This window comes from Rana temporaria, chromosome 5, assembly GCF_905171775.1.
Source record: "Rana temporaria chromosome 5, aRanTem1.1, whole genome shotgun sequence".
NCBI lineage: Eukaryota > Metazoa > Chordata > Amphibia > Anura > Ranidae > Rana > Rana temporaria.
The window spans coordinates 30422236-30449890 of NC_053493.1; the positions used below are offsets into that span (position 1 = coordinate 30422236).

General features: G+C 39.3%; 1 protein-coding gene across 2 annotated transcripts in view; it reads right to left on the bottom strand.

Moving 5' to 3' along the window:
* Positions 1-1571: 1571 nt before the first annotated feature.
* COL1A2 (collagen type I alpha 2 chain) overlaps positions 1572-27655 on the bottom strand; it is a 53605-nt gene continuing 27521 nt past the window's right edge. The window contains exons 23-51 of one of the 2 annotated variants that reach the window (XM_040352319.1): positions 25225-25278; positions 24029-24127; positions 23880-23933; positions 23316-23369; positions 22949-23002; positions 22434-22487; positions 20832-20876; positions 20625-20723; positions 19462-19569; positions 19131-19184; positions 18087-18140; positions 17926-17979; positions 17643-17696; positions 17440-17547; positions 16704-16757; positions 16515-16568; positions 14754-14915; positions 13581-13688; positions 11931-12038; positions 10827-10880; positions 10154-10261; positions 9443-9496; positions 8294-8401; positions 6545-6598; positions 6330-6437; positions 4936-5182; positions 4623-4813; positions 3687-3929; positions 1572-2219 (exon numbers count right to left, since the gene is read on the bottom strand). In XM_040352319.1, coding sequence (XP_040208253.1) covers positions 2073-2219; positions 3687-3929; positions 4623-4813; positions 4936-5182; positions 6330-6437; positions 6545-6598; positions 8294-8401; positions 9443-9496; positions 10154-10261; positions 10827-10880; positions 11931-12038; positions 13581-13688; positions 14754-14915; positions 16515-16568; positions 16704-16757; positions 17440-17547; positions 17643-17696; positions 17926-17979; positions 18087-18140; positions 19131-19184; positions 19462-19569; positions 20625-20723; positions 20832-20876; positions 22434-22487; positions 22949-23002; positions 23316-23369; positions 23880-23933; positions 24029-24127; positions 25225-25278 — 2745 coding nt within the window. In that variant the 3' untranslated portion in view covers positions 1572-2072. The remainder of the gene's footprint in view (positions 2220-3686; positions 3930-4622; positions 4814-4935; positions 5183-6329; positions 6438-6544; positions 6599-8293; positions 8402-9442; positions 9497-10153; positions 10262-10826; positions 10881-11930; positions 12039-13580; positions 13689-14753; positions 14916-16514; positions 16569-16703; positions 16758-17439; positions 17548-17642; positions 17697-17925; positions 17980-18086; positions 18141-19130; positions 19185-19461; positions 19570-20624; positions 20724-20831; positions 20877-22433; positions 22488-22948; positions 23003-23315; positions 23370-23879; positions 23934-24028; positions 24128-25224; positions 25279-27655) is intronic. The other variant, XM_040352321.1, reaches the window with a different exon arrangement.

Genomic DNA, 27655 nt, shown 5'->3' on the forward strand with positions numbered 1-27655 from the left:
GGGCGCACGGGGTGATTAGGGTGTGTCTAGGCACATCCGGCACACCCTGTGCACATGCCTATGGTTTAGTCTATCTAGCTATCATCTACTGTCGCTTGTGTGCATAGGGGAATCCTTTTTTTTCCCGGATCAACCTACTGGAGGATCGGGAAAAAAATGACCCATCTATAGGCAGTCCTACCTTCACCGCTTGTTCTGGTGACAACTGTAAAATGTTGGATTTCCCCTCACTTTCTGTTTCAGTGACAGTTGTCTCTAGGACACATAGAGGAGCAGATCTTTCCATTGAGAACTTGACAGAGGGTCTAACCCAGGGGTGGGCAATCTCGGCCCTCCAGTTGTGGTGAAACTGCAAATTCCATCATGCCTCTGCCTCTAGGAGTCATGCCTGTGATTGTCAGGGTTTTGCAATGTCTCATGGGACTTGTAGTTTCAAAACAGCCGGAGGGCCGAGTTTGCCCTCGCCTGCCCTTTCCCACGCTGATCTACAACTAAAAATAACGGGGTAGATTCAGATAGGTTAGCGGATCTTTAGATCCGCGTAACCTATCTGATTTACCTTACGCCGCCGCAATTTTGTGAGGCAAGTGCTGTATTCAGAAAGCACTTACCTCAAAACTTGCGGCGGCGTATCATAAATCTCCCGGCGGAATTCAAGTATTTAAGTGTAGTATTTAAATCAGGCGCGTCCCCGCGCCGATTTAAATGCGCATGCGCCGTCCGCAAATTTTCCCGGCGTGCATTGCTCCCAATGACGTCGCTAGGACGTCATTGGTTTCGGCGTGAGCGTAAATTACGTCCATCCGTATCCGCGAACGACTTACGCAAACAACGTAAAAATTCAAAACTCGGCGCGGGAACGACGTCCATACTTAACATAGGATACGCCTCACATAGCAGGGGGGTAAGTATACGCCGGAAAAAGCAGAACGCAAGCGACGTAAAAAAAAAGCGACGGGCGGGCGTCCGTTTCTGAATCGGCGTAAATGCTCATTAGCATATTCGATGCGTAAAAGACACGATAGCGCCACCTAGCGGCCGGCCTGGAATTGCAGCCTAAGATCCGACGGTGTAACACAGTTACACCTGGCGGATCTTAGGCATATCTATGCGTAACTGATTCTTTGAATCAGCCGCATAGATACGACCGGCCGGCCTTAGAGATACGACGGCGTATCAGGAGATACGCCGTCGTATCTCCTATCTGAATCCGGGCCAACATTTTTGCTTTTCATACACTTTAGTAAGAAGCCCCCAAACATCTACAAGCAACATTTTTACCTATCCAAAAATGAATTGTTTGTGAGCACTGGACATGATATTTTTTTTTTTTAATTTTCACAATTTATTAAAACATCTCACATATACAAAACACAAACACGTAAAAAAAAAAAAAAAACCTCCCTTAGCCCAGTCGAGGTGATGAGTCTTCCGATAGCATGAGATAGAGTGAACACCTGAATTTTAGAACGATTGGCCATTCCAAGCGTTTTACTGGCTTCTGGGCACAGCTTTTAGTCTCTCTCAAATAATTGCCACCAACCCCAGACAATTAACACAATACAACTTGATATGAAAAAAGTTGGATGTCAAGCTTTATTAGCACCATTGAATATGTTCAAGTACCTTAATTAGCACCCTTTGCACAATTTTATTGCTCACTCAACACCATTTTTGACTTGCTGGAAATCAGATGATACTTTGAGGTATTTAAAACCTATAGATGTTGTTGGTTTTTCACTTCTTCCATTAGAGATATTCAAAAAGCCACAAATGGTGCAAGTTTTCACGTTTTTTTTTATTTGGGTTTTTCATTTTTTGTTACAAAAGCTGACAATTATTTTCTTTCCAAAACGTGATGTTAAACTCGTGGAAGACTTCCAACTTTGCGTTGACTTGTGTTAAATTGCATTGCACAATGCTCCCTTATTGTTCCTTCTCTTTTGCCCAAGGTGGAATCACGTTGACGGTTGGAAAAACACATGGAATGTGTCAGCTTTCGTTTTTGTGAATAAAACAAGGCAAAGAGAGGATGGTTCTTAAGTTAGTTTTTTGGACTTTAATAGTTCATGTTATTTGAAACAGACTGGGCCAACTTCCAATCCGATTTCCTGATCGTGACCACCAATGTCCAAAGGTGCAATGTCTAGGATGGGTAAACGTGATGGCTTGTTGGTTCTGTATTCTATGACTGTTTTTCCCCATTCGCCAGTATGTTTCTGAAAGGAAAAGATAAAAATGGGATCAGTTATTGGTCCTAAATTTTAATTGGGCCATTTACTAAATCTGGAAGCCAGTTTTTTCAATAACAAAGCATTTCCTTTTTCCATCTCTGAATAAGTTCCCTCCACCCAATTAGATTCTAGAGCAAGGTTTCTCAACCAGGGTTCCATGGATCCTTAGAGTTTCTCCAGAGGTTGCTAGAGGTTCCTTGAACAATGAGCAAGTTCTGCCTCTCAGATAAGTTCCCACTGACACCATTGATCTATTTAGCTATCTGTAAGGCCGTGTACAGACGACCAAACAAGTACGATGAAAGCGGTCCGCCGGACCGTTTTCACCGTACATGTCTGGCCGGGGCTTTCTGTACGATGGCTGTACTAACCATCGTACAGAAATCCGCGCGTAAACAATACGCGGGGCCTGTCCACGGTGTCGCCGCGTTGATGACGCGGCGACGTGGGCGGGCCTGCCAGTTAAATGCTTCCACGCATGCGTCAAAGTCATTCGACGCATGCGAGGGATGGCGGGCGCTCGGACATGTACGGTAGGTCTGTACAGACGACCGAACATGTCCGAGCGGGCAGGATTCCAGCGGACTGTTTTAAAACAAGTCCACAAATATTTGTCCGCTGGGAAAAGGCCCGGCGGGCAAATGTTTGCTGGAATCCTGCACGCTCGGGCCAACACACGACCGAACATGTCTGCTTAAAACTGACCAGTTTCAGCAGACATGTTTGGTCGTGTGTACGGGGCCTAAGGCGTAATTTTTCCCAATGACTACAAGTGTAAAGTCGAGTAGACACTACAGTTTTTTTCTGACAGCTCTGGTCGGAGCCACTGTACTAACCATGTAAGGTTAGTCAAGCGATGTCCCCAGAGGAGCTGTTGTGTTCTGACAGGGGGAGAGCTCCGATCAGCGCTCTCTGCCATTGGGGCTTTATGAGCACTCTTCAGAGTAACCATCACACTATATCATGAGTTGTAGATATAGCAATTAGATGGGCTTCCACTCTCAATGCTGGACTTTTTAATTCATAATATAGAGATTATAACAGGAAGAGCTAGCAGAAAGGCAGGGACACTTACAACCTCCAGTTGACCCTTGGAGCATCCAAGGCCTATAAAAAGGAAAAGCCTAGAGCTGACTCTAGCAGTAGGCTGTTTGATTGCTTATGGGGCCACTCAAGGTAGGGGTGAAAGCACATCCCTGTCGCCCAGAACATGGGGTGCATGCTTGTTTTAATACCAATCCATGGGATTAGTAAATATAAAAAGGAAAGGATCACCGCTACTGCCAACCAGCCCAGGTGAATAAATGATGAAGAGCGGCCTCACCCTACATGTCTCCATGTCAGCCCACTGTGGTCTACTGGGCTGAAACTTTAATAAACCAAACAAATGTTCCACCAAATGTTTTCCACTTTGATTATAGTGGACCAGTATTGTTTTGCCCCTTGACCTACCGTGCAACCATCTTCAAGGACGCTGTACGTGAATCTGGTATTGCCTTCTGCCCTCAGCTCAACATCGTTGGATCCTTGCAGTATGACGGCCTTCTTCAGGTTTCCAGTCTCTTCATCCATGTAGGCAATGCTGTTCTTGCAGTGGTAGGTGACATTCTGAGAGGCTTGGTTAGCCAACAGGCGCATGAAGGCGAGTTGAGTGGCCATGTCCTTGGCTGTGATTCCTTCGTCGTGGTATTCAAACTGTTGAAGGGAAGGAAAATGAATTAGCTTGAATATATGGATAAACATACACTTAAAATAGTATACTGAAGATCGAAAGTCATAAACCTGTTACTATTCAGAACTATTATTAGCCATCACATATTTACTTTGGAGTGTATTGGGCTAATAATAGAGGTTTATAACATTATTGTTAGTTATTTTACATCCTTGTTCTGTGTTTTTTGGTGTTCTGCTATGCAGTTTCATGTGCCACAACTTTTGTTGGACAGTCGTGCTGTTGGTTCTCCCACCTGGGCAACTTTGGCCTTTGCTGACCCAGGTAAGCATACAACGAACCTCCCAGATTTTCTCAATAAGGGAGACTATTCTGTCTCTCCTAAATACATAATGGAGGTCACATTATATGAAGGCTTTACATCAGTATGGGCTAATAAAGAATAGACAAGTCTCAGCAAAAAAATATGTAATGTGCCAGAACTTTAACAGATGGCTACTAAACCTAATTTTATAGCATATGGGAAGCTTATTCTATAGCCTGTTTAAATTAAGGTAGTTTGGAGAGTTTTAGTTCAGATTGTGCTCTACATACAAGTTATAGATGTCAGGTCAACATGTATTTACACTCTAACTGTAGCAGACTGTTAAATAAAGGCTTTCAAAGGAAACTTTCTTTGGTTCCATGCCTGTACAAAGACTAGAAATTGGACCCACCTGTGTGCCTCCGTTAAGAGTCTCGCCGAACCAGAGGTGCTTCTTCTCCTTGTTGGAGGTGTCGATGTACCAGTTCTTCTGTGTAATTTCATCTGGGTTGGCATGGATGCAAGTCTCGCCAGAGGAGAAGTCGCAGAAGACTCTGATAGCATCAGAAGTGCAGCCTTGGTTGGGGTCAATCCAGTAGAATCCTAGAAAGGAAGTTTACTATGATTATTGGTTGCAATGAGAGCTTTCTCCTGAAACCTATCTTATCACCTTATCCACATATTAAGAAAAGCTAAGATATAATCTTGGCAGGTTTTCTACTTACCACTTGTCCATTCGGGGTGGCTGAGTCTTAAGTCCCGGCAAGTACGAGCAGGGTTCTTCCTGGAGCCTTCTGGGGTCAGGATGACCTCAATTTGTTGGTTCAGGGATTTCAGAGTGGCATCAACTTCATAATCCTTAGGTTTGCGTTCAGGCTGGTCAGCTCTGTAGTATTCACCGCCATCACCACCATCATATCCACCACCAGATGTACCAGCATGACCAGGAGGACCAGGGGGACCAGGTGGACCCTAAAATTTTACAAAAAAAATAGTAAATACATACTGAAGTTTTATTGTTATAATGCACTTTATGTGTTAAATAGAAAATATGAAATCTAATTAAGCCATCCTTCTACTTTACACTCTACATCATCTTCTTTAGATTTGCAGAAACAAAAAACAAAAATGGAGAAATAGTTATAGCAATTACTGTGATCCTACACAGTCTGTGAACCAGCACATTTTTGATTTGTTTGTTTCCATCTAATTTATGATCATCTCATTTATATTTCTGTAAAGAACTAATTTATTCCATACAAAAATTAAGTATATCACAACCCAAGTAAAACAAGTCACCTAAAAGCTTCACCTGAACGTAAACCCCCAATTGGCCCTAAATCTAATCAATAAACTCAACCTAACTCGTAAACTTAACCCAAATGTTATTGGCTAGCCCACTAATGTAACCCTAAATTAACCTTTGAACTCAATCCCCTAAACTTGAAACTCACCCTATGCATTATTACAATGGCATCAGTTGTACAATTATGTGTAAATACTAGCATTAACAGCATCCTAATAATTGTTTGCCCCATAAAACAACATGCTAAAGAGACAGTTATCAAAAATTAGCACTAATTATTTTTTTTACACTAAAGGCTATTGACTCATCTATAAGCATTATTTCAACCCATAACTTTCGTTCCTTTTTTGCTTTTGCATTTGTAAGACATCAAACTACCCAGTTATTGCAAACTTAAAAAAAATTAAATGTGAGAACATGATTTTAAATATAAGAATCCCTGATAATTGTTCACCATTCCTATTACAATTACTATTTTCCACTATGGCTTTAAAGCTCAATCACAGGCAGATATAACATTAAAAACGAATGCAGCTCTGTATTTATTGTTATATTGTTGCATTTGTTTTTTAAGCTTAAGTACCTCAATTTGACTTGGAGTCAGCCTTTTGCAATCTCATATACAGCATTATTTAGACTGGGAGAGGGAAAGGCAGGACTGGGAACCAATCTGGTGTGCTGCATTCAATTGTAATAACAAGGAACATGCTGACTGCCTCGAGTTCTGTTTGCCTTATATTGAATAGTACATCAAAAGTTTCCTGAAGAAAGACACATTTGATCTTCTTCTTTTAAATTAAAAAAATTACTTACAGCAGGACCAGTGAAACCAGCAGGACCACGTGGACCAACGGGACCCATGGCACCAGGATGTCCAGAACGACCCTCTTTGCCAGGAGGACCAGAGGGACCTGAGGGACCCTGGAATAAAAAAAAAATTGCGTCATTAATAAAAAATAAAAATAAAAGAATAAATAATACCCAAATATGTGCCTCTGATTTGACATTGTTGACTGATCATTACATACCCTTGGGCCAACGGGACCAACAGAACCAGAGGGACCAGTCTCACCAGGAGTACCCTGAAGGAAAAAGAGAAAATGTATTATTAAAATTTGACTTAGATGTAATAAAATGAATTCCTAGTTTTGTGAGATAGAATATCCAAAAACATATGACTTGAAGCCAAAACAGTTTTTTGATAAAATAGAGAGGGAAGGGGCTAGAGCCTCAGTCAGGTTTTTATTGTCATCTTTTTCTCTATTGGGGAGATTTAAAATTACATTTTGGCAGGACAGGAAGTGATAGGAAATGTATTCAATAAGGATGTAGACAATTTTTTTTAAAACAAAATATATTTTTTAGTGGAGTGGGGAAGAGTTAGAACTTAATGTTTAATGATGTCCGATCTTTCCTTTACTGGTGACTAACATTCTCTCAATTCCTTGCCTGGATGGCTCAAGGACAGGAAGTGAGGGAAAATCTCCCCAATGGGGGTCACAGACAGAAAAAATAACTAGACAAAGTTTAAGTCTTCCCAACGCTATCCAAAGCTAAAGGAAAGATTTTTGACTAGAGGTGGGCTTTAAAAATGGCCAAAAGGTATTTGCAAAACTTTACATTGCAATATACATTACAGTTCAAGAAAATAATATTTATGTTTTAAAAAGCACTGATAAAAAGTGGTAAATAAAGAAAATTTTGGAATGTAACATACTTTGTATTATGATAGAACCACTGGTTGTGGCTAACCCTAAAGTAACCAGAAATTGAAAGTGCGCACTTCAGCACAATATGGTTGCTAAGGCAGCAACCATATTTTTTTCCAGACATGGTCCCTGTACCTGTCATATAATAATATAATATGCGGTAAATTATTATAAAGCCATTTAACCTCTCGGAATTAGAGGAATAATAATTTGGTGTCGTGGGCATTGTTTCTTTAGTATTGAAATGTCTTCTCTATATTGTCTGGGGGTTGTTCCATTTTCCTTGCCAGTCCAGAACTACCCCTTTGGATTTGCCTAAATTTGCCTTTCTGTGACTTTGGAAGGAAAATTTGACTATAATTAAGGAACACTATACTAGAGGAACACTGATAATTAAAGTTCTCTATAATACTTTGATAACAAAAGAGTTTATCTATTCAGGGACGGGGGTCATCCTTTGGAACTTATTTGCACCAAGAGTAGATTCTGATCTAGATGTAAAACGTCTTAGAGATTCATATGTTACACGCAATATGTTGTTCTACTGAATCTTCAATTTTCAAAAGATTTTATGAGCAGAAAAATTACCTAATTCTGTTCTTTAAATTAAACCTACAGTATATACACTAAGTAATAAGGAACCATAGACAAGACAGAAAGTGGAAGGCCATATGGCCAGATCCATCAGATTTTCTAGCCCATCTTCTAAAAATGGGAATATTGTGGTATAAAATTAAGTAATTAAATGAAGATGTAGGTAAAGTTTAACATACTCCACACATCTACATTTTTATAAAAACAACATTTATTCGACTCTAGTGGGAACTAAGGCTGGCATAGAGGCCTGTTTTACCGGTCCTATATGCAAAACATTATTGAAGTATTTATTTCCCTACGTATAGCGTTGGATGATAGGCTGGTTCATTTTGAAATCTCCTTTGTGACTTTATAAATGAAACCTAGTAGTATTTGGACTTACTTTGCTCTCAGGGTTTTTTTGTTTTTTTGTTTTGCATGTTTTTACTTGCATGTATAATAATTTATAAAGACTTTATTCTTTGTACTTACAGAAGCACCGGGAAGACCTGACAGACCACTGTGTCCTTTGCGACCATCCAGACCTCGGCCTCCTTTCTCTCCAGCCTCACCCTTGTCACCACGAATACCTTGTGGACCCTACAAGTAAAAGGTGGTTAGATATGCTCATGGCTCATTTTAAATACACATGGACTCAGGGCAAAGGTCATGCGAGTGGGTATCAACTGGATGATTTTAAGGAGGCATATGATAGTTCTGAAATAGATTAATAATTTGTAGTGGATGTGTAAAGTTTTGCCAGTATATTGAATCAGTTTCTTCATTCCACCCAAAACATTTGTTATATTAACCTTAATAAACTGAAAGATGACACCCTTCTCCATTAAACAAGAAGTCAATTTTATATAGACTTCTGTACTGCCCACCAAATTCATCTCCATTACCTGCTAGCATCTTGTAAGGTTCCTTAGGACAAATACTTAATAGGTTTCTTATTTAAAACCATTCTGATCATGTTTAGTCTACAACAGTGGTCTCCAAGCTGTAGCCATTTGCTTGCTTTTATATGGCCCTTGGGGCACTATTTCCATGCACTGATACAAACAATGGGGCATAATTCCCCTAATTGACACCAAGGATGGGGCACTATTCCTCCCAATTACACCAACAATGGGGCCCAATGACACCAATGATGGGGCATAATTCCTTCCAATGACACCAACAATGGGGAGTCATTCCTCTGACTTACACCAAATATGGGGCATTGTTTATTCCCACTAACTTTGGGTCCTTTACTTCTTCCACTGGCCACAGTCCAGTTCTTCTTAGGGACAGTAAACTGGCTCTTTGTTTAGAAATTTTGAGACACCTGGTCTACAACAATCACAAACACCAATTCTTTTTCCCATCCTTTCTCAGCCTATAGTTAAAGTAATATTCCCTATTATAGATGCTGTTAGTTCCATACACTAATTCTTCTGTGTATTTTTTAAAGGTTCTCCCAACGCCATCCTGATTTTAGTTATGGTTGAAATTTGGAAGGCTAAAAACTCCTGTGGCAAGATCATCCACAATGACCACCCATACTGCAACCTCAATGAAAGGTTCAAGAGGTAGAGTAAAACAGGAAACGAAATTCCAAGATTTTGAATGTTAATATACAGTATATTAGATACTTACAGCAGGACCTCTTGGACCAGCTGAGCCAGTGACACCAACGGGACCAGATGGACCCTAAATAGAGAAAAATATTAATAAAATGGTATATAGAGTAAACAAGTCACAAACTATTGTCTGATCAAGGATTACCACCTATTTGTTATCGGTTGCTGTTTTCCAATCTAACACCCCTGTAATTAATTTAAGAGTAGACTTTGAGCAGTAGTATGCCTAGGGCAAATACCCATTTGATCCCTTAAGCAAAAATGTCCTGGTCATGTGGTCTACTACATCATCGATGGCATACTGAATGTTTAAGAACACCGGCTGTAATATAGATTGCCTGTAAACTAATGTCTCACTAATACTTGAAACCTATATCACACTACTTCAACAACAAGGCATTTACATATTTTGTTATGTGCTATAACGCACGTGTGCTTCTGGTTATTGCATATGTACATTGCCACTAAGGAAATGTTGGAGCAATGTATAAAATTAATGTAAATAAGATACCTCTCAACGAAATGTAAAATTGGAGTTTGCCAATTTCCTATATCCTGTAAGGTAAGTACATTTATCTACTCTTTCTAAGACATTGAGACCTGAAAATAATCTGCCTGTTTTGGTTTTATCTATATGATGTACAAGAATTACAGTTATTGTTCTGATACAATATCACTCTCTATACATGATAAACAAATTGTAAATGTATAAATGCAGTCAACTTACGCCTTCACCACGGTTTCCAGATTTACCAGCAGCTCCAGAAGAACCCATTGGGCCGGGAGCTCCAGCAAGACCAGCGGGTCCAGTGTTTCCAGGGTAACCACGCTCTCCCTAAAAGTCAACATTGAATGTTACAGTTGCAGTAAGGAGAATAGCTGAAGAAGAATGTTATTTAGATGTTTAACTTGAGCCACAGAGAGCATTCAAACTCTTCTTGGGTCAAACAACTTATTTAGAAATTAAGGTGGCAGAAATGGTAGTCTTAAGAATTGGCTGATATATGACCATCAATCCTACAGGTCATTAGTTACCTTAAAAAAAATGCAGATGCTACAGAACATGGTAGTGGGGCAGAAAGGGATCTTGGGTAGAGTTAATGGGACATCTCCATAGTACTGAAAAACGATTTAAACCGGCAAGTTTCTGGCTGCCTTGATAGTTATCAGGAAACATTATTATGGGTTTACATTTTTGATCAAGTCCAGCTACCCAAGACATTATCTGATCTTTAGGGAAGAAATGGCTGCGGTACCAACCAAATATTTTCTTCCTTTCATTCCCTCTCAGTCGAGCATATGACACCACGGAACTGGATTATTAAATGCTATTGTCATTATAGACAATTTTTGTTTCAAGCTCTTGCCACATCATGTTATATTTGGTGAGTCAAATTTACCTTAGAGCCTGGAAGACCATCACGACCAGGAGGACCATCGTTACCAGGGTGACCCTAAAATGTAAAAGAAATATAAAATATGTTAATTTTAATGAAACAAACATCCTGTTATTAGAAAAGCAGAGTGACAGTAACCACAAAGCACCTGGATGTAGTTAGTTATTAGGATATACTTTATCTTTTTTACTGATTGATTAAACATCTAAAGAAAAAGTTTGTTAAATGTGAGCATTTTGTAGTTTGTGTAGCACACTTTCCTATCTACCCAATAAAATGGAGAAATTTTTTTTTTTTTACGATTTCTGTTGGTTTTTATGCATAAATGAGCTGTCTGTTTTACAGTGCTGTAATAAGTATTGTGAATACCAACATACAAGGTGGACAGGGCAGTTCAAGTAACTAACTTTCAATGCAACGGTTTGGGTAGTAATTTGAAGGAATCATCAATGAGTGGAAAACAGAGCCTAAACATCCACAAGTCAATGTAGGCAGGATCCTAAGGCCCTGTTAATGTCCATGGGATTAAAACTACAGTAATAATGCTTGTGTAGTAAACCAGGTAGCCAAAGCTACCCCTTCCCCCTTAATCCACCAATTCTGTGGGTGGGCTGTTGCCTTTGAGATGTTGCAGGTGGTATAGAATTAATGGAGAACAAAGGAAGTAAGTGGGGCATCTAAAAATAATGGAATTTTACCTAAGCTGGCAAAATATATACCTACAAGCACTGAGAAGGGAACATATTTATAGTGTAAGCATCTGAAGAGGTCCTGTCCAGAATAAGGACTAAGATCCAGGACTTTCAAACAAGAACTTTAGTTACTTTTTTTCTTTAACAGACTTGTATACATTTAAAAGAATAATCAAAAATAATACCTACACAAAATGGTGACCTAAGAATTCACGGTTTTCCAGTTTGGTTATAAAATGGGCAACTTTTACATACCAGGAAATAGAAGACATTGGCTAAGAAAATTATTGATCCACAAATGTTTATCTAATATTGTCTCTCACCTCCATTCCTCTTCTGTTTTTAACTAATATTATATTACCAAACTAGATCTTTATAGGTATTTTAAACCTCTGGATTTTAGTTTACTACTTACATCACGACCAGCCTCTCCGGAATGACCAACGGGACCAGGAGAACCAACAGAGCCAGGGGGACCACGAGAACCAGCAGAACCAGCAAGACCAGAGGGACCATTCTCACCCTAAAGAGGATAAAAGCAAACTTTGTCTATTATACAGGAGACTTAACCTTCTCAACAGTCCAACTTATTAACGTCAAAGGCTACAGAGTAAACTAGAAAATGTTGTTCTGATGTTGATGCCTATTCTCAAAAAGATTACAAAGCACATATGGCAATTGTTAACGGTTAACCTAAGTTGACTGGTTCCTTTCAGCCCACCATAAGCTATCTATATATACTTTCTCTTGTTCCCCAAGCCCTACTCCAAAGATGCCATGGTTTTCAATAACTCTGAAACAGCTATATGCAGTTTGGAATACATTTCTTTAAAATATTAGACTGTATCTTTGTGGTGAACCAGTAGCTTTGGATGGACAGCTGACTCTGGGGAATAAAATAATTATCTGCATGGCTTCATGCACTATTCCGAATAAAGGAATGTTCTTCCCCTTTGGGCTTTGTGAAGAAAGCAATAAAGGCAGAAGAAGACCAAAAAGGTTCATTGTGATGCTCCTAATGGAAATTACTATTCTAAAAGAATCATACCTATAAACAACAAGAACTGATATTTGTTGTTTCATTATGCTATTTGATGTTTGTTCCTTAACCTCAATCTTATTGTCACAGGTAGAATTCAAATATTCTGTCTTGTTGGTAGGGAATTAATAAATTAATAAAAATGTTTCCATTAATTAATTAATTAATTTATTTATTGCTTCCTTTGTCCCATTGGGAAAATGTTCCTACATTTCATTTTCTAGAGACACAACAGTAGGTAAAAGGAATCCCTCCAAGGTCAGCTGTTATTATGGTGTCTACATTGGAAGATACCTCTTCACCACCTGCTTTGGTGATGACCGTAACATTTTGGATCTTCCATCACTTTGTGTCCCATTAACAATGGTTTCCAGGATGAATCAAAAATGTTTAAATTCCCCAGACAGCATTAAAATTTGACAGGGGTCTTATTTTATCCAAAACATAAAAAAAAAAGTTTGGGCTATAGATATAATAAGGATATGCACATTGACAACTGTGCTGTAGTTTGCCTTGGATTCATTAGCATGAGGTCACTATTGTGAACCCCTGTGTAGTACACACTAGCTAAGTTTGGTATACTTTTTAATAATGGCTGTAACATTTCAATAATGATCTCTAAAGAGCCTTGGGGCAAATGAGATCCAATGCAAGCACAAAGCACATGAAAGACACTTGCCAGTGTGCATAAAACTCCCATACACAGGCCCAGTGTCTGCAAGAAAATTGCCATAATCAGAAATTAAAATTACCCCATATATTTTGACTTCAATACCAGGCCGAAAAAACGATCTGGCTGAACAATGAAGTGAGAGTGGTCATTGAAACACTTCAACATCCAGAAGCATGGCTTGACCAAGCAATCCTCTTTTACACTAAACATATGCTGTATATGGCAAAATCATTTAAACATCGTACTCTCAAGTGTGGTCACTTCCTGGTCCACTAATAAAATAAATAAAGGACATTTATGATTTTGTTTGCTGTGGGTTTTAAAATGTGAATATGGTTAATTAATGCTCTTACGTTTGAACCAGCTCCACCAGGAAGACCACGCTCTCCTCTTGTTCCAGGAAGACCAACAATACCACGAGAACCGAGAACACCAGATGGACCAGAAGCACCAGGGGGACCCTATTTGGAAATACAAAATATAAAAATGTTATTACTTTTGCGATTTCATTATACTATTATATTTCTGCACTGGGCAAATAAAAAAATGATGTAAACTCTAACAAAGAGCTGCCCTCATTTGCTCCATTTTGGCCTTTTAAATCACTGAATAGGTTTTGTACAATGTAATATCAGGTCGATAAGTGCAAGAAATACCTGATGAAAAATCCAGTGCTGCCCTGTGCACTATGCAGTGTTTTAAAAAAAATGTTATCGGCTCTGCCTAGTTCACCTCTGTGAACCACAAAACACCTTCCCCATGTTATGGAGGGTTGATATGCTGCTACTCCATAAATAGGAGAAAATAAAGGAAAAAATGTTTTGATACTGTTTAATCAAATCCAGTAAATCAATGGTTCTCAATACCAAGGCCTAGTAAGTTCTTTTAAAACCTTCTATACCCCAACAATAAAAAATACATTTATGCTCACTCAAAAAAAATATGTTAATACCAATTGAAATGCTTGAAGGGGCTGAATGTCATTATAGGGGATGGGGATGTTGAATGGGTTGCTTTAGGGAACCCTGCAGTAGACTTGGTGGCCTTGTAAAGGGTGAGGTTTCTGAAGGGGGTTGTGGGACACTGTTGTAAGTTGGGGGGACTATGGAGTTCTAGAGGCTCCACAGCAAGCTGGTGGGGCATTTTGGAAGGATGGGGGTAGAGCACTGTGGAGGGCTAGAGCTTTGAGGGGGCCTGGGGTCACTGTGTGCCACTGTTAAATGTTGGGGGGCACTACATGAGCTGGGAAGCACTGTGGTAGGTTAAGGGATCTGTAGCTGGCCTAATCTTAAAAGAAAAAAACTCCTCAATTTGCCCCAAAAAGGCCAAAGCTTACTAACAAGATTTGCCTCCCATAGTTTTCATTGGAATTCGCCGCTAAGTTAAGGTTCACCAAATTTTAAACAAGATTCACTGAACCCTCAGATAATCAATCCCGGGCAGATTTGTTCATCCCTATTAGTTAATTAAGTTGATCTCCTTTTGTTTTAACATCAACAATTCAATGTAATGGCACTATTACTTACAGCAGGGCCAGCCTCTCCAGATGGGCCTTTATCTCCAGCAAGACCTAATGGGCCATGCTGACCTTGTTCACCGGGACGACCGAGAGGGCCAGAGTCACCACGAGGACCTCTTGCGCCATCTTTGCCAGGGTGACCAGTTGGGCCAGAAGGACCAACATTGCCCTGTAAAACAAATGCAAGTGAAACACATCAACAATAAATAACAGAGTTAATAAACTGTTGCAAAAGTTAATTTTAATACTTACTTCAAAGTAAACATTTCATCTTAATCACAGAAAGGTAACTGAGCTATGTTTGGCTGCGTAAACTAGCAGCTGCAGATAACTGATTTTACTATCTGAAAATGGGTGTTTTGTCCAGTTTTGGCACATTGTGGATGGGCTTACTAGAATTATTTTTATACTTATATGACTTTTGTATTCAAAATGATGACACTGAGCTTCCTCTATGGAAGTTTCTACCCAGTGCAGCCAATTCAATTGATACTCATCCTTGTTCACTGCAACATTGGAGCATGACAATAGATATCTAATCACTGAGACATGTGTTCCCTCAGACATTTTAACAAATAAGGTCCACAGTTTTTTATGTATTGTCTGTAGAAGAGTTTCCAGACTACTATACTGTATGGTTATTTTATAGTGTATATAAAACCAAAACTTTTTTTTTAGTTTTGGATAGAGTAGGGAAGGTTTATTTTTGGTTGTTTGCATATCATTGGGGAAAAAACCTTCACTTTCGGTCCCAGAGGAAAACTACTCAAGTTTGGAAAACATTTCCTGAAACAGGTGTAACCATTGGAAGATTTCCCTTCACCTCTGGTTGTGGGGCATCTCTAATATTTTTGGATTTATCCTCACTTTCTTCCTTGTTAAAAATGGCCACCTGTGGAAAATCTCCCCAATAGTGACTCAAAAACCTCACAGAGGGTTTAACCTTTCCTTACTATATAAATAAAATCTAAAACTTATAACTACACTTGCAACTGTAGCCCAAATTGGTCTGTAAGAGCATCAGTTGGGTGCTTTACTGCTACCTGCATTCTTGCATTAACAGCTCCAGCCACTCTGTCTTTGGGTTGTCCTCAATTAACATATGGAATAAAGATTTGGCATCTCTATAGCTTGGTGTGCTGCCAACTTTCTTCACATTACTACATTGTGGTGGCATGCCGGGGCGAGCACCCAATGTGGGGACTGCATCATGTCAGTGATATCTTCAAAACTTTTGTGTTTTATGTGAATGTCTCCCAAGTAATGTTGGGTATTTTATGGTCATCAGGAACTTTAAAGGTGGGAGTTCTATGAAGCTAAAAATTCAGAATTTTCATCATCAATCTTCTTCATTCCCATGTTTCCTAAGGCACACCCTTTCAAGGACTGTCTGAGATCATTCTAACGTATAGTATAGGCATTTGATTTTTTAGTTGGGGTGTCTTTTATTGTCCCCTCCTTTATGCCTCTTAAACTTTATGCCTCGTTTGTGCTACAGGTATATGTAATGAAAATAATATAAGATGTTTAACAGGGATATACAGCATCAGGGAGGAATCCAAGGATTTAATTATGGCAATTTCAGTGACAATGTTTATAAAGAAACCAGGTAAGATCCACATTTAAAATAATGGGTTTTGGGTAACTTTCTAAATAGGGTACATGACTTCAAATCTACATTGTGTCTCTCATTTCATATTCCCTTTCTCAGTCATTGCATAAAAAACAGTTACCAGTAACAGACTATTATAGAAGAAAGTGTACTTACAGAGGGTCCAGGAGCTCCTGCTCTACCAGCGGGGCCAGGGAATCCAGTAGCACCCTATGGATAAAAAAATATATATTCTCAAGATTCATAATTTAGTATACTAGCTAGTATCACTAGCTTCTTAAAATCACAAACTTGAGTGACTTTTCTTTTTTTTTCTTAACAGAAGGACCAACGTAAGTGACTTACAGAGGGACCGGCATCACCACGAGCTCCAGTGCTTCCAGCGGGACCATTTGGACCCTATAGAGAGAAAAAAGCATAATATTAAGGACAGAACTTTTTAATCATGGCCATATTTGACTTTGGTTGAAGACTTAATCCTATGGGTTTAGGTCAGTAGGTTACTTGAACTCCAGCAATGACTGCATTATTCAACGTAAGTAACATTGAACACATTGAATTATGTGCATTTGTTGCCAGTACCCCCCAGTAAAATATGCAAACTTGTCTGTCACTGCTTGTGTTTTAAATAGCAACAACAATTCTACTATAGTGCCTTTTGTATAACATATTTGTTTTCTAAAACTTTAATCTGTTCTTCTAAGTCAGGAGGCAAAAGCAATACCTTCTGCATTTACCTAATTGTACCCATAATGCCGGTTTAGTCTAATTTACACAAAATTATTGGGTAATTATCACTGTTAGTTAAAAAAAATATATATATATATATATTGCATTTTAGATCCTACCTAACCCACTAACCCATTGAGGCCAGAGCCTGTGTCTACTCTAGTCCTACTATTTCTGTGCCATTCTGGAACAGCCAACAGACGTTTGCACCAACCTACTCTAAACCTCAGCCAAACCATCCATTTCAGTCTTTCAGATCTTTAACAATTAAATATTAGACCCGTTTATTGGTGCCTCTGTATTAAAGTGTATGGTAAATATTTTAAATGTATTTATAGATTTAATAACTTACAGCAGGGCCAGCGCTGCCATGAGCGCCCAAAGGACCAGGGGAACCACCTTCTCCTTTGGGACCTTTGGGTCCTCTATCTCCCTTAGCTCCAGCATGACCAGCAGCACCCTGTTGAGGTAATTGAAAAAGGCTAATTACAATGATTTCCTTGGGACAATGAAAAGAAGTGTATATTTCAATTTTTTTAAAAGTCAATTACTTACAGGAGGACCAGCAAAACCAGTTGGTCCAGCGGGACCAGCTTCACCACGTTCACCCTGCACAGAGCCAAAACAGGAAAATATTGATATTTCAAACTGTATCAAACACCTATAACAAGCCATTTAAAAAAACTGAACCAAAATGTATCATAATGAGGAACTAGCAACATCTCTCAAAGCATTGATTAATATTATTGGTAAGTACTGATTCTGCTCACAAAATGGCAGACTCCACTTGCTACTTTTAAGTTACATATATTAATATAATTTTGTATTTTTCACTTACAGGTGTACCACGAGGACCAGAAAGACCAGAGGGACCAGCAGGACCAGATTCGCCCTAAAAAGGCAAAATAGATATCAGGGTCAGAGTAATTCCCATGTCTTTACTGGAGGTTTACAAAATAGAGGCTGCAGTGTTCCGCTGCATCCAAGAATTGTACTTACTCTATCACCAGGACCACCAGATGGACCGGGGGCACCAGCAGCACCAGCTGGACCCTAAAGAAGACAAATTAAAATATTAAAATAGTGTCGCCATGGATACTACATCCTTTTTTTTCCAGTAATTTAAACAGTCAGACTATGTTCAGGACCTTGTTCCATCAGTCAGATGCTCCTTTTCCCAGTCAGTAGGACCCCCACTTTCCAGCCAGTAGGACTAACTTTTTCTAATAACCATGGACGCCTCTTTCCAGCCAATTGGAACCACTTTGTCATACCTCTACCCAACCCGTAGGATCACATTGTCACATTTACCAGGCACACCTTTTCCCAACCAGCAAAACCACCTATTCCTAGCTAGTAGATCTGCCTCCTCTTAGACAGTATGGCTGTCTCTTCCCTTGATCCAGATACACCTCTTCCCAGCCAATAGGACTAAATTGTCCCATATACCAATTACACCTTTTCCCAGCAAATAAATTAAATAAGCAGTCTTCCATCTAGCCAATAGAACCACCTTTTCCCGTGTAGTAGGTACTCCTGTGCAGATTCAATAGTGCCGCGTCTTTCCATTGGCCAGGCTTCAATCCAGCAGGGCCAAATATTCACACCCACATGACATGTTTCTGCGCATCTAATAGGACCACCTCTTCCCATTCCCATGGTTTCATATCCCTTACTAGTAAATTCAGTCATCAAGTAAGGCCGTCACATTGGGCAGTCCTCTACCTATTCACTAGGGCACCTTATCCTATTCATTTGGGATTTCTCTTCCCATTTAAAAGACATGAGAAATTCATTAGTTCATTCTTTAAGCCTATCTCTAATCATTCTAGGCATTTTCTCTTTAGACTTTGTGCCCTGTCACAGAGCAGGCAAAGTCAACCAGAAAATGGCTATTTTACAAACAGTATATATATATATATATATATATATATATATATATATATATATATATATATGGTATATAAAAATGCACAAGCAAAGCAAAGTCTTAAGCAAAGGCCCTCTGTGTCTAATGTTGAATACCAAATAAAATGTACTTACACGACCACCATCTCTTCCTGGGTGACCATATTCTCCAGAGTTGCCAGCATCACCCTGTGGAGTAAGAATAGACACTGCGATGTTTTTTTCTGTATATTCTATTTGTGTGTAAACCCAGCCAATGAGCTTACTGGTTTTTTTTAATGTATATATATATTGTTTCTTAAACAAATTAGAGTGTCGACAATGGTTTCGGGGGGCAGGGGTGTGGGTGTTGTTAATGTTAGGTTTAATGGTTTTGGGAAAGTAATAAGTAAGGTTAATGTTCTTTAAGGTGAAGAAAATTGACATATACTTGGTGGTACTTGTTGGGTATCTTCTCTTATTTTACCTTCTCTCCTTTGGTTCCAGGAGTTCCAGCAGTACCTCTTTCACCAGGAATACCAGCAGGGCCAGAAGGTCCAAGGCCTCCATTCAAACCAGCAGCACCGGGCTCTCCCTAGGTATGAGGAAGACATAACACATTAACTCTCTAAAGTAGAATAAAGGCTGTTTTGCCAAATATGTCCATCATTTCATTATTAATATGCAGTGGTGGTTACCAGCATTCCACTTTCCTCAACCAATAACGTTAAAAACATTCTATTCTTGGTCCCTGAGCAGCAAAGCCATGTTAATTAATGTTGTGATGCAGAAACATCCATAAATGTGGGCCACACACCATGTCCGCTTTCAGGAATTAACTTTATTGAACAAACAAGCTGCTCTCACAGCAGCTGTAAGAGCAGCCTGTTGTCTAAATAAAGTTGCTTTATTGAAGATGACATGTCAGATTACCTTTTTTTGTTGCTTAGAAGAACTTTAACTGATTGCATGACATCTAAAAGCATTGCACCTCTAGAGTTGGAGTTTGTGGTCACTTTGGGAGCATAAGACAATGCATTTTTATTGTGACTCTGCATGCAGATTTACGCAAACTGCACCATAATCTCTACTCATCTTATGAATATTACAGTTCTTATGGATGTGGCCAATTCCAGTTGGCTACCTAGCCTGTCCCATGGCATATATTTACCTGTTCAGTTCATTGTTTGTGTCTTGTATTATGTAGTTCAGAATTTGACAGTTGATAATAAGCCACAGGAAAGGGCAGGTGGCCAAGGGACATTGTCGGGGACCAAGTAGAAGACCAGGGCAAGAGACAGGCAGGTGAAGGTAAAATGAATCACAAGCAGGGGCAACAGATCAGACGTGGATAACAGAAACCAAGCTAGAGATCAAGAGTCATTAAAAGGGGTGAAGGTCAGAAACAGATTCTAGAGAGTATGCTGAGTAATAACCAGGAGCAACAGATCGGGATAACTGCAGGAAGACTTGTTAGGGTGCTGACAAGTAGTAACAACATTTTAGTATAAATTTGGGCCTAAATCTGAAGAAGTCAGAAAAGGGGAAAGGTGAGGGTATGATCTGCTGATTAAACTACACCTGTAATGCTCATGAGCTTTATTTCAAAGCAAATATTTTATATCTCTTATATTACAACAACCAAAATACCTTTTGTCCATCAGGTCCAGGAGTTCCAGATGGGCCACGGGATCCCAAAGGTCCATGAGGGCCAGCACCACCACTTTCACCAGGGGCACCACGTTCACCCTGTGTTGAGATAAATAAAATTAGGGGAACACATTTTTTAACTCTCAATTTATCAAGTATATAATCAAATCATTTTTTTAAAGCCTTCTGTAGCAAATAAATACTTACTCTAGTACCAGCAGCACCAGAAGGACCAAAGTCACCAGGAGCACCCTATAAAAAAACACACAAGAGGAGTTATTGTCTACCCAGTTCTAGATGAACCAAAGAACTGGATTAAGAAAATGGAACGGGCCTTTTAGGTCATACTGAGCTGATCCTTAACTACTTAAGGAACAATTACTGAATTTCAAATGCCTTATTTAATGCTCCAAGTATGACAACACGTTTCCTCAACTAGTGTTAAGTTTAGAAATGCTACTCTTGCATTGTAAAGCTCACTAATGAAACAGATTGAAACAAATTTACTGCAAAATCATTATTTATCAGCAACTGGCAAGATTGAACATTAACTTTGCCTTTCATTTATGAATCTGCATGCCTGCCAACAATATAAAAGGTAGTATTTTGATGTTTTATTCCCTAACCTTAGCCTCTTAAGCTTTTCCCAAAGATTTACATATGTGGACAACCATCAAGCTCATTTTGCAAAGTACTTCCTCATGTAAAATGTATTTACACTTTAAATTAGCTTAAATATATTAGATGATTTCTATGCACACTGAACAATCTTTCTAAGAAAAGATCTTTCTATTAATGTGCACATTTTCATTTGATGAAATTGTGTTTCTGATAATGGAGGAGAAAGTGGGGAGTGCCATGGGTGCCTCTGAAGAAGCAATGGCAATTCCAAATAATCAACCTTCAGGCTCTACTAAAGAAGCACCATCTAAGGTTGTAGAAGACCTACAAACTTCTGAATGTTCCCTCATGCAACAAGATCACACAGTCTAGCACAGAGAGAAAGTGGGGAGTGCCATGGGTGCCTCTGAAGAAGCAATCGAAATTGGTTTGAGAAACTCATTCCAAATAATCAACCTCGAAGCTCTGCTAAAGGTGCACCATCTAGGGTTGTAGAGGGCCTACAAACTTCTGAATGTTCCCTCATCCGACTAGATCACACTGTCTACCACAGAGTACCATGGGTGCCTCTGAAGAATCAATGGCTTTTGGTTTGATAAACTAATTCCAAATAATCAACCTTCAGGCTCTACTAAAGGAGCATCATCTAGGGTTATAGAGGGCCTACAAAGGTCTGAATGTTTCCTCCAACTAGATCACACAGCCTACCACAGATAGACTATAATAGATATGCGTATTACTAGGGACTTAACTGTTCACACACATGCATGTGCCCATAGACTGCAAAGGGTTATATTTATATGCTCTAGTATAAAATAGATAATTTGATTAGATTGTGTACAGACATTTAAATGCTATCATATATGGCCAGTTTTAATGACTGACATACTGTGATATCTGTCTAATAATTAATACTACTGGCAGGGTATTAAATTATTAGTGCTCTTGACTTGCACTATGTAGCGGGGGGGGGGGGGGGGGTTGTAGTCTCTGTTCTCACTTAGTCCTTAACTGCATTGAGTTTGCATATTTTCACCATGTTAGGTTTCCTGCAGGTTCTCTGGTTCCCACCAACAACCCAAAAAACATTCCAGTAGGTTACTGGTTTCCACCCAAGTTAGTCCTATTGTATATGTGCATATTGGTGACTTTGTAGAAGTAAAGTAAAAAAAAAAAAAGTGAACTTACTCTTTCACCGGGTTTGCCAACTTCTCCTGGAGGACCACCAGGACCAGGAAGACCCTGCCAATAGGAAGAAAGTGTTAGAAATCATAGGCAATATTACAGAGAACAGAAGATATATGTTTGATGAGAGTATATTTTGTGTACATTCCTTTAACTAATGTGTCAAAAAGAATCTGTTTATTAATAGCACTATTGAGGATGGTTACAATGGGCTTTTAGGATATTTTTTATTGTGTCACAAAAAAGCAATTGCCTAATAATGTAAAATTTTTATACATTAAACATTATCTCATACATTTAACACAGCTGAAAAGTGCCTATTTTTTGTGACAGTGTAGTCTAGAGCAGTGTTTTAATTATGTTTATACTCCTTTATGTGCCAATCGTGTAGACACACAGCCCGCACCTTAAATGTATAGTCATATTTTCAGTAACGCCCGACTTTAAAAAAGTTAGAAAATGCCTGTTACATCTGTGAATTCATTTTTAATGTGAAGGATGATTAGAGAAAAACCCACCTGGAAACCTGGAGCACCGGAGGGACCTTGTTCACCTTTCTCGCCATTAGCACCCTATAGGAGAAACAAAAAATGTATATATTTGTTAAATCTTTTTGGGTTTCAGGGTTTGTATTCTTTTAAGGTATTTCTTCTGTTTGGCATAAAGATTATCTAGACTACAGGAAACGACTTCATTTAGCCAGCCATTATTCTAGCTTATGTGGATCAACATTTCTTCATGAACACATGACATCACGAGACCTTAGAAAAATGTCTCGGACAGATCACTACTTCCTAATGGATTACATCATTCTCAAAGCAAATGGGTATGGTCAGTAAATAAGTTCCAGTCATAGAAGATAGACAATGGAGAGTCAATACTTACACCAAGACCTGCGGGTCCTTGAGCACCATTGTTTCCATCGGGTCCAGGAGCTCCCTAAAGACAAAGATTGAAAAAGTAGGTTATTGTTGATAAGTGTAGTTTAGCGTGTGCTCTAAGGATATTGGACAGATATTGGCCTTCACATTTTTTATGTATTATATTGTGGTGTTGCAATTTCTTGGGGGCAATATCTTTTGTTAGAGCGTTGTACTTTTAAAGTTTACTAATAGTGCCCATATCATGTGCTTTTTATTCCTAAATATCATAACAGTAGTAAAATAGTCCTTTTTGCCAAGTATAAAAACCCATATACAACATGCAGCTAAATGGAGCTATTACCTCCTTAGGGCTGAGTTGGCAATGACTATAGTATCAGTGGTTCCTAACCATGCCACCCCTTCACTGTATGTGGTGATTGTTATTACACCTTTTTGAGTTAAAAAAGGAAGTTTGAAATCTTAACTTCTGCAAAGGTGCACTTCAAGATGTGGATTAAAGTCTACTCAATTTGCAGCAAACTGGATAGGCCTTTTGATATTAACGAGGTGTGGATTTTACACTCACCCTGTTTCCAGAAGGTCCTTGGTTTCCTTTATCTCCGTTCTTGCCAGGCTCACCCTATAAACAAATTAGGAACTGTTACAAACCTGTAATTTGCAGTGTAAGCTACAAAGTTAACTTTTTTAAAGTGTAAACTTGGGGAGGTAACTTACATTGGGTCCTTTGGGTCCAGGGAATCCAATAGCACCAGGTTCACCTCTTGCACCAGCAGGACCAGATGCACCAGAACGACCCTCAATACCTTGGGGACCCTGGAAGATAAAAAGGATCATTTAATTTTCAGTAATACATTCTACTGTTACCTTTATGGTATTTTTTAAATCAACTCACACACATGTATTGAATACACCTATCTTATCCTATAATTTGACAGTAACTTTATCATGAGAACTTTTTAGCCTATTTGACATTAATTGTTTTTCCATTGTACAGGTCTTTAATTTTCAGATTATAGATAATGTAAACAAATAATCCTTCTTCTTACAGCTAGCCATCAATGGTTTAAACCGTGGGAGAAAGAAAACAAAGAAGTGCTCATCTAACTTTCGTCTTCTGCTCCTATGGGGTCCTTTATTCCAATAGTTCTGGTACCCAGTCCCTAGACCCTTCTTAAGCTGTCTACAAACAGGACCCAGTAACTGAACAATCGTTTTAACAAAGGATACTTCTACAAAAGTTTACATAGGGCAAACATGTATGTTGGCAGGTGTACTTCTAATCCACCCAACACGTGGCACCTTGCCGCTCAGGGATGAAAACCTAAGAGGATGGTATTCCCCTGCAGCCTCCCTACGTGTCCCAGGAGAAGGAGCTGTCTGATTGGAAGCTACAACTCCCAGTGACCTTCTGTGGCCATTTTGATTGAGGGAAGTGCTAATGAATAGCAGTGCTCTGCCAGGTTTGGCGTGTATTTTTTGAGTGGTTAATGTAGGGAGAAGAATCCTGTCTGGCACGGACAGAGAGACTACAGAGTGCTCTTCTGATTTGGACTACTATACCTATGCGCAGGAGAATATCGTTGATGTGTTGTATTGTATTTGTATTGTATTTTCAGACGACAACTGTACTGATTAAACGGAAATCCTATTTCTCTGAATATGTCCTAAGCTGGGCAAGTTTAGGAGATATTTACAGTACCCACAGATAAGACTTATTACAGGCTTACCTGTAGGTACAAGTGGTGTAAAAGAGTTTACTACCACTTTAACTGATGATAGAAGCTATAGCCCCTTGCATGACCTTGCAACTAATTTGGAGATAGTCACCGCCTAATGGACATTTCCCTTTTCCCAGGCTGGAGAACCATGTCATTGTGATGTACCCTTCAATAAAAATGTCAGAAACTTACAGCAGGGCCTTCTTTGCCTTGGGGACCATTGCTGCCAGAGAAGCCAGGAAGACCCTAAATGGAAAGGATTAAAAACATGATTAAACATGAAAGAATGAGAAAATAGTATATACAATTAATAACTTTATTAGCAACTCTTTTGCTTCTTGTTCAAAAAGCATGACACATCCAAAAACATTTTATCATTTTATGGCCAGTTTGCTGTTTGAAAGGAATGTGTATTGCTTGTATTGCATGTAATCCAAAGCACTTGTATATCAAAGCATTTTTTTAGGGTATAAAAGAGAAGAGAGGCGCCTCTAAGTGTAACAATAAGTTGCTAAATATTGTACCTTCATTAAATGCAACCATATTGCTACACTTAGAGGCTCCTCTCTTTTATTTTTATACTCAGTTGTGACATGACGCTACTCTTATATCAAGACATTGCTTGTATATCAAAGCAAAATGTATTAAAACATTTTGCTTGTCTTGCAAAACGCTCTCAAACCAAGTTACTCTCAATCCAAGGTTTTACTGTATTCCTGCAAGCTGAACTAAATTTCCCCTTTTGTTTCTGAATAGCGTATTATCAGCTGCATCTAGTGGCCACAATGCGGTATTGATTCCTGAAATACCGCAATGAGAAAACATACCACATTTTAGTGACTAGATGGAGCGAATGAAAGAGGACTTAATCTATTCAAAATATTTGGTTAAGTTTTGTTCAGTTAGCATGAATGTTTCTAACATTTATGCAATGAATGTTTTATAAATTGAACATCTTGTTTCTACAGTGTTAAAATAAATAAGTACATGGGTGCAGCCACGTTTGTTCTTCCTGCTTGGTAATACATTGCATTGATTGTGCTTTACCGCTCCTCTCAGTGTAAATCTATGGGCAGCTGCTTATGTTGTCACACGGGTATATTTATCAATCAATAAGTCTGACATTCACCAAGCACTTATTGGTGCATGGGTTTTATTTGGCAGTGATTGATTCACCACCAGAGAATGTTAGGAGGAAGTCACATTGACTGTTCTATTAATAATATTCCTCAACTGCACAAGATAGCCACTAGAGGGAGCACCTAGAAATTTGTATGCTAAATACACTTGATTTTCAAAAGTATTGGGACACCTGCCTTTACACGCACATGACCTTTATTGGCATCCCAGTTGTAGTCTGTAGGGAGGTCCATAAAGACATAGGGCCAGATCCTCAAAAGAGATACGGCGGCGTAACTGCTGTTACGCCGTCGTATCCCTGGTCCTAACTATGGAACTGATCCACAGACTCAGTTTCCCATAGTTAGGACGAAGATCCGACATGTGTAATTGAATTACACTGTCGGATCTTAAGGATGCAATTCTAGGCCGGCCGCTAGGTGGCGAGGCCATTGAGGCCGGCGTAGAATATGCAAATGACCAGTTACGGCGATCCACGAACGCTCCGACGGGCCCGACGCTCTAAATCTACGTCGTTTACGTCGAGTTCCGCCGCGTAAAACTAGGGCTAAGCCCTAGTTGTCCTAAGCCATGTTAAGTATGGCCGTCGTTCCCGCGTCGAATTTTAAATTCTACGTCGTTTGCGTAAGACGTCCGTGAATGGCGCTGGACGCCATTTACGGTAACGTCTAAGCAAATGACGTCGGAGCGACGTCAGTTAGCGCAATGCACGTCGGGTAATTTACCCGACGGAGCATGCGCAGTACGTCCGGCGCGGGAGCGTGCCTAATTTAAATGGGACTCGCCCATTTGAATAGGAACGCCTTGCGCCGGACGGATTTAAGTTACAGCGCCGCAAAATTCCAGGTAAGTGCTTTGTGGATCGGCACCTAACTTTGGAATTTTGCGGCGGAGTAACTTAAATCAGAAAAGTTACGTTGCGCCAAGGCTTTGTGGATAACCCCCATAGATAAGCAATATTGAACTCTACGGACTAAGACTGGGATGACATTAAAGTTCATGTGCATATTACATTTGAGTATATATATATATATATATATATATATATATATATATATATTTATATTTAAAAGATATATGAAGCCATAAGCTGTTTCTTTTAGCTTAGCATAGAGCGAGGAAGGATTAGAATTCCTCAGGTTTTTTTAATTCTGTTAGAGATATTTAGACCCGCTTCCTGTCCTGCTCACAACTGCTTCACAAGATTTACGCTCACTTCCTGTCATGTGACAACAGATTCTCTGGACAAGAAGTGAAGGAAAATATGCAACAGTGACACAGACAGAAATAAATAGCCCACAGGAGTCCTGGCCTTCTCCTAACCTATTAAAAAAAAATATGTATTTCTATCTGTGTCTCTGTTGCAGATTTTATTCCTTCACTTCTTGCCTGTAGAATCTGTTACCACCATGATAGGAAGTGAGGGTAAATCTCTCTAACAGAGCCCCGGAATAGCAGTAAATACCTAAAACTTCAAAACTAA